At 40.9% G+C, this 11,293-nt stretch overlaps 1 protein-coding gene across 2 annotated transcripts; it reads left to right on the forward strand.

Annotated features, from left to right (window-relative positions):
- On the forward strand, positions 1–8,756 carry EIF1AX (eukaryotic translation initiation factor 1A X-linked). Of its 2 annotated transcripts, none has more exons than XM_063182620.1 (7): positions 1–103; positions 973–1,056; positions 2,647–2,750; positions 4,068–4,118; positions 5,523–5,604; positions 5,712–5,803; positions 7,416–8,756. In XM_063182620.1, exons 1-7 carry the CDS (start codon positions 88–90, stop codon positions 7,419–7,421), a joined length of 435 nt encoding a protein of 144 aa, XP_063038690.1. In that variant the 5' UTR covers positions 1–87; the 3' UTR covers positions 7,422–8,756. The 2 variants fall into 2 exon arrangements, with proteins under 2 accessions (XP_063038690.1, XP_063038696.1); XM_063182626.1 differs by lacking the exon at positions 1–103 and adding an exon at positions 547–566.
- The last annotated feature ends 2,537 nt before the right edge of the window (positions 8,757–11,293 follow it).

Below are 11,293 nucleotides of genomic sequence, written 5' to 3' on the forward strand. Positions count from 1 at the left end.
CCGCCGCCGAGCCCGAACCGCCGCCCCCGCCCGGAGCCCCTCCCGCCGCCCCTCCCGCAGCCCCTCCGCGGCGGAGCGTTCGGCGCCATGCCCAAGAATAAAGGTGAGTCGCCCTTTTCCTCCGCCGGGCCCGCGGCGGCGCGGCCGGGGCCGGGCGCGGTCTGGCAGGGCAGGCCCGGGCGCCCCTCACGTGGGCGCCGCCGGAGCCCGGAGCCCGCGGTCGGAGGGGCCCTCGCGGCAGCCCGGCGGGTCCCGGGCCGGTCCCGCCTGCCGGGCGCGCTCCGGAGGCCGCTGAGGCCCGGCCGGGAGCGGGAGGCCCTGCCCGCGGCTCGCTTGTCAGGAGCGGCCCTGCCGGGGAGGCGGCCGGGCCCCTCCGTGCCCTCGCTGGGCAGCTGCTGCCGCTTCCCTTCTTTCGTACTCCGGAAAGAAACGCAGGAACCGTGATGAAAGGGAGCAGCAGATTTTAACAGCGGGGCGAGTATGGGCTGCTCTTATGCTCTTCGTGAAGAGCATCTAATCCTGTTGCCACGTGTGTGCCTTTTAAAAAGGGCTGCTTCACTCGGAGGGTAAGCTTCCTCTTGAGTATTTCAGGGATTTCAGCAGCACAGTAACTGAAGTTATCCATCTGCTCTTGAAGATTACGTGCATCAGGCTATCCCACCGCTATTTCTGAGGTATTTGGTACCAGGGATCACAGAAACTGAAAATGGCCATCTTGTGAAAATCATTTTGAAGGCTGCTGTCACTCTAGAGCAACCAGGACAGCTTAAACAGTGGAGGGTCTAATGTTTAATTACTTTGTTACTACCCAGATAAAAATTTAGACTTAAAAGTAAGCAAAAAATCTAGATCTGGGTGGGATACTTAAAATTGACATATAGAGTACAAGCATAAAAATCTCCATAAGTCTGGCTTTTTTCACTCGTATCTAGAGACAGTAACACCTGCTTTTTCTTCTCCCACTTAATTTAGGCAAAGGAGGTAAAAACAGGCGACGAGGTAAGAATGAGAATGAATCAGAAAAAAGAGAACTGGTCTTCAAAGAAGATGGGCAAGGTGAGTTTTTAACTGTAGTGTGGCAATTTCATTGTTTTCAGTCACATACTGTAAGTGACAGAATAGAGAGAGGTATTCTTATTGGGGTTATATTTGAATTCCAAATGACATATTGAATGTAAGAGAAAGACAGTAGGGGAAGGGGAATTTCCAATATCTTCACTGGTTAAGAATGACATTTTCCTCTTCTTGACCTTAGTGCATGCTCTGTGTAAAACAGCACTTAAACATTTCCTAGAAACCTCTTGATAGCTTTGTGTGAGGGTCTGTGAGCAGCTGGCTTAGCACAAGTGGTTCAGTTTTGCCAGTAATTGTCCCTGGGATGCACAGTCCCACTTTCTGTTCTGTATGGACTCTAACATCTCTTGGACCCTTCAGTGAGCTCCCCAAACCGATGGCAGAGCAGCTCATCTCACTGTTCTGTCCCTTGATGATCTGCTTCACTTGGCTCCTGGGCTGAAGTCTGGCAGTTTTTAAAGCAGGAGCAGCAGGTGGGATGCTGTGTGGTGAAGTGAGGCACAGGAGAGTTCATGGGGGATGGCTGGATTCCCATCTGCCCTGCCTTTGGTGGCAGTGAGCTCACCTCCCTTTCAGCTCGCCCTGCCTTGTGTGTCACACTCTGGTGGTTGCTCACATAATGTGAGTGCTTTCCTAGTAACCAGTTAATCAGTGTGTTTGTTAGAAGTATGGGAAGGGTACTGATTTAAATCACTGTAGAAGTGCCACTGAACAAATTTCTGGTGTTTTGTGTTGGTTGTAAGCAGAAAAGGAGTTTATTTTTATGTACATCTGAAGCTTAAGATCCTTTAGATCTCCCAAGCAAAATCTATTTAATGAAACATTATTCTCAGTTATGAACAGTCTCCTGGTTCATTGGACTGTCCAATTTGTGTGAAGTTCTCCAGTATGTGATTTTTTGCAGCTTGGTAAGGGAGATGAAATGCAAGGTGAAGAGATGAGGGTGGGGTTAGAGAGGTGCCTCACAGACCTCAACTGAGGTCTGCTGTTTGCCTTGCAGACAGTGTCTGCTAAGGGTTCTGTCCTTTCAAGGGCAGAGGGTGGTGTCCCAGAGCCTCTGCACAAGGGATTCAGAGTCTCAGTGGGTGCTGTACAGGGCATGCAGCTTTCTCTGCCTCGGTGACAGCACTGAGGTGTTGTCCCTTAAGACAGGTGCTGTGATGTTGTCATGCACTTTCATACTCTGAGTGAGTGTGACTCAGTAGCTCTGAGACTTTCTCTAGCAAGCATTTGAGAGGGAACCAAAGGGTGGATGCAACCAAGAAGGAGCAGTAGTTGAAAATGTTAACATCAACAGTGATACAAAACTGTGATACATTCAGCAGCCTGTGTGGGTGCTTGAAACTCCTGTCAGCAGTTCATGTTTGATAAAATATTACAGCAGATTTGGGTTACAGTGGAAAAGTTATTGGTTGTATCTTGAAGTTGGATTTGTTCAGAAGTTCTGCTCTGTGGCGCTTTGGGACATGACTTGGTGGACTAACTGCTGGATTAATAGCTGTACTTGCTGATCCTAAAGATCTTTTCCAGCCTAAATGATTCTGTGTTTCTGTATGTTACCCTCTCTTTCAGAATATGCCCAGGTGATCAAGATGTTAGGCAATGGAAGACTGGAGGCATTATGTTTTGATGGTGTGAAGAGGTTATGTCACATTAGAGGGAAGCTAAGAAAAAAGGTAATTCTGAAGCATTGCAATAGGAAACAGTGATGTTATGCATCACATGTAATTGTAAAAATTTGCATATGTAGCTTGTTACAAGAACAAATATTTCTACTGCACTTAATATTTTAAACTACTTTTTTTTTATAGTAAACTGGTCTGTCCTCCTGTTTCCATTGCTGGCACAAGAGTAGGCAGTCCCTGGCTCTTGGGTGAAGCTCACAGTTGAAGGGGTGCCTTTCCATGTGCATTTCTCAGGGGAAGGTTTTTGGCTGCTTATGAAATACAAGCTTTTCATACTCTAGAAAATTATACATATATAAAATACTAAAAATCTCCCTAATTGCAGATGGGGAGCTTGGTGACTATTTAGAAAATACACCTCCAATTCCATTGTTTCATTGTCCACTTCATCAGTTCCCAAAATATTTCTGTTGGAAGCTAGTCTGCAAAGATTTGTACCTTCAGGGATATCAGGTGTAAGTGTTTGCATTCTTAACTTTGCCATCTTCAGATGGTGCCCCTCTGGCCCTTGTTAGGTGTTACCTGTTCCTGTGCTCTGCTGGTGTATGGTAAGGAGGAGGTCCCTCAGTCTGTTTCCAGTGGAAGCAGACATTCACTGTCTTCATTCTGAGTGCACGTGTCTTGGGATCAGTGTAAGCAGTGCTATAGTTGCCTGCAAGAAACTGTTGAAGGTAGTGGAGAATGTGCATAAAAAACACTAAGTGCTGCAGAATTAATTTCTTGCACAAAAAGCACCACTTATCTATTCCTTACATTTAAAAGAAAGGAAATTCCAACTGAAATTAGTTCAGTCTCCAAAAAAAATCAAGCAGATGTGGGATAGAACTCACATAGAACCACCCTGTACATTTAAAAGCATATCCTCTTCTGCTGATTTCTGGTTAACATAGTTTCTAGAAACAATTCCATTCATTTTCTTGTGCTCTTCACTGTTCTTGTCCATCACCCCCTTCATTGAGTTTTTCTTTAATTTTTGCCCTTGAGGAGCTCAGTTCACAGAGTTCATGACTGGTGCCTTGATGCATTCCTTCTGTTTTCTCAGATGTTAAGGCTTAGGAAACACCCTGTTGGACAGAAGCTCTTCAGAGAACTTTGATTACCCTGCAATAGCTCCATAACATGTAAAAATGACTATGAGTATTTATGACCTTAGATTTGCTGTTTAAACATTAAATTGGATATTTCTAGCATTCTGGTTGGAAAATGAAGGTAGTGGCTGTAGTGAAAGGTTTGTCTCGCTGTGTGCAGTTTGGTTCTTGTGTTATACAGCAGAAGTTGAATTTTTGTAACACTTGTTTTCTCCTTCAGGTCTGGATAAATACATCTGATATTATATTGATTGGCTTAAGAGACTACCAGGTAAAAATCCAGTATAATATGCCACTATAAGGAGTATCTTACAAGTATCTTTATTTACTGTTAAACTGCAGCAGGTGTTGTGAGGAAATTCCTGTCTAACTTTGCATTTGTATTTAGTTATGCTAAATCATGATTTTTAGTTTCCTTGTACTACAGGAAGATTGTAATGAGTAGACAAATTCTGGTTTGACTTGTTCTTCTAAATTGCACCCTGAGACTTTGTGAGTGAAGGTACTTATTGTCATCAAGCTTGACCTGGTTTTTTTCCAGATGTAGCTGTCTGGTGCTTGCATCCTGTGGTGCAAAAGGAGATGGAGTCAAGTGCCAAACATTTTTTTGTGATAATTAGAATTGTTGGTAATCAGAATTTTGATGTTTAGGCTTTTCCCTAAAGAGGGAAATTAACCAGTAATTAATTTGTAATAAAATTTCCAAAAATGGAGTGGTGTAACTTTACATAATACAAACAGTAGTGGGAAACAATTGTCAGGTTTTCATTAGGTGAATGCCTTTCATGAATGTTTGTGTTGTCAGCAGTTGTTGAAGATAGGTTCTGCTTCTGAAATGTGCATTAGGTTTATAAAACATTTAAGATACTGTCACTTACTGTATATAATAAAGTACTTAAAACTAGGAATTTTTTGGGTTTGACTTCGCCAAGGGAAATATAAGTTGAATATTAGGAAGAAGTTTTTACAGAAAGAGTGATAGAGTACTGGAATGGCCTGTCCAGGGAGGTGGCAGAGTCACCATCCCTGGATGTGTTAAAACAAAACTGGATGTGGCACTTGGTGCCGTGGTTTGGTTGAGGTGTTAGGGCTGGGTTGGACTCCATGAGTCTCTTTAAGGTCTCTTCCAACCCAGTCATTCTGTGATTCCTGATTGACCTCAACACCTCACTATGTGTGTTGTCTGAAGAAAGGTTAAGTTCAAAGGCATGAAACTGAGCTTGTCAAGTTATTGAATACTCAGCATTTCTCATTTGTCTCAAACTCTCTTTTGTCTTGTTGCCCAGGGAAGTTGTGGATGCCCCATCCCTGGCAGTGTTCAATGCCAGATTGAGTGCCCTGGTCTAGTGGAAGGTGTCCCTGCCCATGGCAGGGGGTTGGAAGTAGATGATATTTAAGGTCCCTTCCAATCCAAACCATTCAGTGGATTTATAAATTACTTGTAATTGGAGATAATTAAGTTATCACTCAGAAGAAATGAAAATACTCCAATGTGTTTACTTCACATTTAAGGGAACTGGAGGGGGAGAAAGAACAAGATGTTCTTCTGTAAATATTATAGGTGTTAATCCACTGTAAATAATATAGTTGTTATAAATAATGCAGTCTGCTGAGGTTAATAGTTTTATTTTTTCCTTCATAGATGACTAATCTATTCTAATAAATTCTTATTTAGGATAACAAGGCTGATGTTATTCTAAAATACAATGCAGATGAAGCCAGAAGCCTGAAAGCATACGGGGAGCTTCCAGAACATGGTAAGAATCTTTTCACTTCACATTGGAAGTTCATGTTGGATAAGAATACTCAGTCTATCTTGGCACAGTGTGAGTGCACTCCTTAACTTCTCCAAATTCCTTCATAGCTAAAATCAATGAAACAGACACATTTGGTCCTGGAGATGATGATGAAATCCAGTTTGATGATATTGGAGATGATGATGAAGATATTGATGATGTAAGTAGTAAATGTGTATTTTTATCATATGCTTGAAGCTCTCATCTTTGGCAATAAGCTGTTGTTGTTAGTTCTACAGCAGGGAGTACATGGATGTTCAGGATAGCTTTGCTCCTCAGGGACTGCCTCAGGAAGTGCTGTGGTCCATTCATGTGCCAGCTTTCTGTCCTCTCTCCTGACCTACAGTCATTCCTGTGCTGGCCTCTAAACACATGAAACATTTGGTGTCTCACTGCTAAAACACACGTGGGGAGCAGTCTGAAGGTGCCTAAAAGAGAATCAGTCATTTGACACCCCCCAGTTCCTCTAGGTTTAACAGCCTTGCTATCCCACCAGAACTGCAGCAATAATTAAGAAATTTGGTTTTTAAAAATAAAGGCTTTTAATCTGCATTTTTCTTTACATAAAAACTCCAAAAAGCTGCATCCTAGTAGTTTTTCCAAAGTTAACCATAATCTTGACTGTCACTGCTTACCACTGCACTGTAGTAATTGGTCATGCACACTCTGAAATTATAGTAGTAAAATTGTTATGATTCAAATTTTATAGTAAATTGCAGAAGTGGTATATGCTGTTCAATGTTTTCTAAGTTGATGCACTTTAATTTGCAGCTGAGAGATGAATGTGTGCAGGGTCAGCTGGCTGAGAGGATAAGTAGTAACTTACTGAGCCAGTGAGTTAACTTAATTGGATAGACTGCTCTAAGAATACTATTATGCTTTAATTCTTCATCTTTTTAGTCCTCTCTCTGAGTTGATAATATGACTAATTCTTTTTAAATGCTTCTATTATTCTGACTTTTTTGAGGTTATCAATATATGATTAATTAGATCAAGTATTTTAAAAATATCAAAATGCTGAAGAATTTTTCTTCAGACTTTTGAAAATTTCACATTGGGCCTGTCAGTGATTGAGCTTACTGAAGATTTAGCTCATTGAAGCTAGAAAAACTAGTACTGCATGCTTTTAATAATGAGGCTATTGCAAGACATCAAAGAGATAAGTAGCTGTAGGAAAAATTTACAAACTAATGGATCTGTGTGTGGGGTTAAGTGAGAAGCTATGATTGTTTTTAAGCTTTTGTCAGCTCTTCAATAAAATATTAATATCATGCTTTAAGAAGGTAAAAGATGTAAAGAAAACATGTGAGTAACCTCTGTGAGGATCACCATCATATATCTGGAATGAAGTGCAGTTTCCAAGGTCATTGTTAACAGGAGGAACTTGATGGATCCTTTCCTTTGTGTTTTGTATCAGAAGGATGATTAGAAAGTCACTACTTAGGGAAGTGACTCTCAAATTTGGTTTTATTTTCATTTGTGAGAATCATGGGCTAATTGATGGCTGTTCCAGTGATGTATAATTTTATTGCAGGTACTGTGGTTATGCAGAATTTCTCACCTGCATGACCATAGCATTGTCACAGGGCTGGTGGGGACAAAAGCAGGGAGCATTTGTTCATGTGTGAAGAAAACAGGGGATGAGCTGAGACAAAATAGGACTGTGCTAAGTTCAGAAAGTCTCCTGTTGAACTGTAAAAATAACTTTAAAGAAGTTATTGATGAAATATACACTTGGATGAAATACATGCTGTGGTGTTTTTGCTTTTCAGATCTAGTTTGGAACAGAGGTTTACATTCCAGCTTTTTTCCTCCAAGGATTGTTCTACATTGATACTTCGATTATTTCTTGGGTGATGTCCCTTACTTTTAAGAAGACTGAAAATTCTCAGTAAAGAGTGTAGTTTGTTACATCAAAAGGATTTATTTTCAATGTTTGTTTTAAAGTATTTATATTTCTTTAGAAATGGATAATGCTGGATTATCACAAAGGTTCAATGACATGCCACAAATATTTTGTCTCTTCACCAATTAGAGCTTTTATCTCTGGATGTAAGTGAGATACAGTGACATGGGCTGTAAAAGACTGCATTTTTCCCTCTTCTGCTTTCATCACTACAATTCCAGTTAAACTTGTATTTTGAAATAAAAATTGTTTACCCTGTAATTATCATGGATTTTGATTAAAGGCAAATTACCCAGTTCAGATTAGTATCAAATCATACTATGCAGTGTCTGTCCTTATACCCTTGCCTTGATGTTAACTTTAAAAAAGATTTTGATAATATAATAGGAAGGCAGAAATCTGCATTTAAGCTCACAATGCATGATCAATCTGCTTTTCGTGTCTAGTAGCATGCTGCTATTTTTATACTGATTTTGATAATTAAAAACACTCATTATTTCCAAGATGTCAATTTTCCATGGTGGAGGGAGGGATGGGAGAGGAGTAAAGATGAACAGTGAGCAGCATCTCAAATTTGCAATTTTTTGGAAGCTGCAGTGGCTGAGCTGCAGCTGCAGATGATGAACATTGGGTGGCACCCGACTGAAGAGGGAGACACAAATGCAAAGCCTTCACAGTGGGGTTTGTACTGAAAAATGCATAAAATAGGTTTTCCCCAAAGTAAATGCTTAACATTCTTGATATGTTAAACATGTAGAATATTTTTACATTATACAAAAGGTTATGTTAAGAGTAGAGTTTTATTTTAATCTGAAATTCCATACATTGTAAGGTGCAACATAAAAGCTTATGTGAACTTTGAGTAACAATATAAATAAGAAAATAAGTTTGTGTCAAAAGTAGAAAGAATCTTCTCATCCAGAATAAATCAATGAAACAGACTACTGGAAAGATTCTTGTCCACCTTCAGACTGGAGGAGTCAGTTGAGAAACTGAATAAAGACTAACATCATCATGCAAATATTATTTTGTGGTAGCCTTAGTGTCTTTGTCTTTAATAATGTATTTAACGACTCTGAAACAGGTTAATGAAAAAATTCCTTTTGTGCCATAAAGATCTGATTCTTGACACTTGTATTCCTTATACAGTCTTTTTGGTATGATGTAAAGTGACTACCCCAATAGATAAAAACAAAATGGCTTTAAATACAGAGTGGCCTCTTTGCTTTATATGTATTTTAAGGAGATTTAAACATCCAGAGCTTTTGTAAAAATGTCTTCTCTTTTTCTTTCATTATGGTGTCTATTTTCCTTACATGGATCAGGTACCCTGCTCTAGGAAGAACATTTCCTTAGTATTAAGTAATTATTTCATGGATTTTAACTATTTGTTGTAAAAACTTGGTAAGTATTGAGGGAAAGATACTACCAGTGCAGCATTCTTACTTAACTGATCTTAAATGTATGAATTTGCTGTCTTTGTATGTCTGTAAGGTTCAATTGTGAAGGAACATAGATGGTGTAATGTTTCATAATAAGGCATATAAATCACTCCTAAGTTCATTGGTTTCCTCATTGTATTCAGCAGGCTAAGCAGCTCTGAAAATGGTTAAAAGCTCTCAAAGGTCTTGAGGTGTGTGCTTTCAGTTGTACTAGCAGGAAGGTTAGTGATTAAACTGCAGAAAACATGTACTGAAGATTCAGGTACTGTGGGAACTGTACTTTGCAACCTGATATTCTGGATGTGAAATGAAAATGCACGGTCAGTGCTGAGGGGAAGCAGGTACACACTGCTGCTTTGGGGAGCCTGCAGTTCCCAGTGTAACACAGACTGCAGCTGTGGGTCAGAGATGGAGCTGCTCTGTCAGAATCGGTTCTGGTTTGTCCTGAGGTTCCTTGCAGTCTTCATTGCTCCCATATTCATGTCTGGCTTTACCTAAACTGCAGATTTTAAGGAAATTTCTTATTTAACTATTAATTTCTTCTTAGTGCACCAGCTAAACACCCTTAGGTTTCTACTCATAAACTGGGCTGTATTGCCTTTGTGAGTACCCTTGGTCGCCTTGTTTCTGTCCTCTGCTAAAGCTCCCTTCGCAGTCTAATCTAGGCAGCTTGATATCATCCCTATTGCCTTTTTTTCCCTTTGGGGCTGGAAAAACAGCTTGCACAAGAAGCTGGCTTTCCCATGTCTCTGTTCAGAGCACAGTGGTAGAACAGCAGCTGTCAGCTAGAGCATTGCAAGGTTGCTGACTCCAAAGCTGTGAAAGGCCTTCCATCTGTAAAATATTTCCTAGATAAATTTTTAGTTATTCTTGTGTGAGAATTGCAGCTGGCTTTTTCCCTAGAGTGCAGAATTGAAAGCAGGGATACAAAAATTACTCTCCCACAGCTAAAATACAAACTTTGTGTTCTCTGTTTCCCACTTCAAGGTTTTCTCTGTGATTAACATTTTGAAAAATTACTTTTGTCCATTGTTCCAAATCTTATCTCTTCACCTTACAGTAGGGGCAACTGTACATTTGCTAGGAGAGCCCTAATGCTGTTCCACCCTAATCCTCAGATACAATCCAGACACAGCAGCTGAAAAAAGTATGAGAAAAAGCTCTTGTTCCCTTCTCAAGAGGAGGAGCTGCTAACCATGGCTGCTGAGCTCTGTGCCATTTATTTGTTACTGCTGATAGGTGGTGTCATGGCTGTGCCCTGCATGTGCCAGCATGCAGGTCTGAGGTACTGTGTGCTAGTGCCATGCACGTATGTGATAGAGGCCATAAATCTCCTGTATATGGTGCCATATTATACACACACACTCCTAAATCAGTGTACACACAGAACCTGCAGAGGATGGGCTGGCACAGGGCTTGCTTTGTCCCCTGGGTGATGTCCATGGGTGTCAATGAGAGGATCACCAAGGCTGACAGGTTGCTCTGGGTGGTGTCCAGCCACACTGCACAGGTTCTTCATGATGAACTGGTAGGACTGGAGACATCTCTGGGTGTGAAATGATGCTGGGACTGCTGCTCCCTGAGACTCTCTGGCCATAAGGTAAGTCCTGCTCTCAGGTGAATTGGGGTGTCAACTGCTCCTGTGGTTGAGCAAGCTCCAGCCTAATCCAGAATTATTTGCTGTTACTGGATATGAGTATCAGGGGACTTGAGTTTCCCTGTGGTTCCCTGGAGGTCTCAAACCCAGCTTTTCATCTGTGGACACTACTATCCTACAGGCAGGTTGACTGCTTCATAGAAGACGATTTAAAATTAAATGTAGCTTTTTGGAAGATGTGTGGGAAGAGGGAAACATTATCTGAAATAATGTTGTTGTAGTGTGAGTGCAGCTTTACTTGTCCCTTTAACTTTGAGGCCCATGGCTGGCGTTTCTGCAGGCAGCTGTTGGCAATGCTTTCTCATTTTGTTGCAAAAATGAGTCTTCAGAATTTACTTCTTGGGCTGTGATTGCCCTTCCTTTTGGAGAAGGTGAGAGAAGTAAGGGAGGATGCCTTGGCTTAGTTACATTTTTAGTCACAGCAAGCAAGAGTCAGAGTTGCCATTGATTAATTCAGGTTATAGCTTGTGCTGGCTTGCCCATCAGTTTGAATGCCCGAGCTCAATATTGTGATTATAAAATGCAATCACAACCAAATAAAGAGGCAAACTGAAAACTGTGAGTACCTTTATTTTGTAATTGCAGCTAGTTTAGTGGGACAAAAATTACTTTCAAAAAATGCACAGATGAGACTGTTCTTCATCT

This window comes from Melospiza melodia, chromosome 2 (genome assembly GCF_035770615.1).
Source record: "Melospiza melodia melodia isolate bMelMel2 chromosome 2, bMelMel2.pri, whole genome shotgun sequence".
NCBI lineage: Eukaryota > Metazoa > Chordata > Aves > Passeriformes > Passerellidae > Melospiza > Melospiza melodia.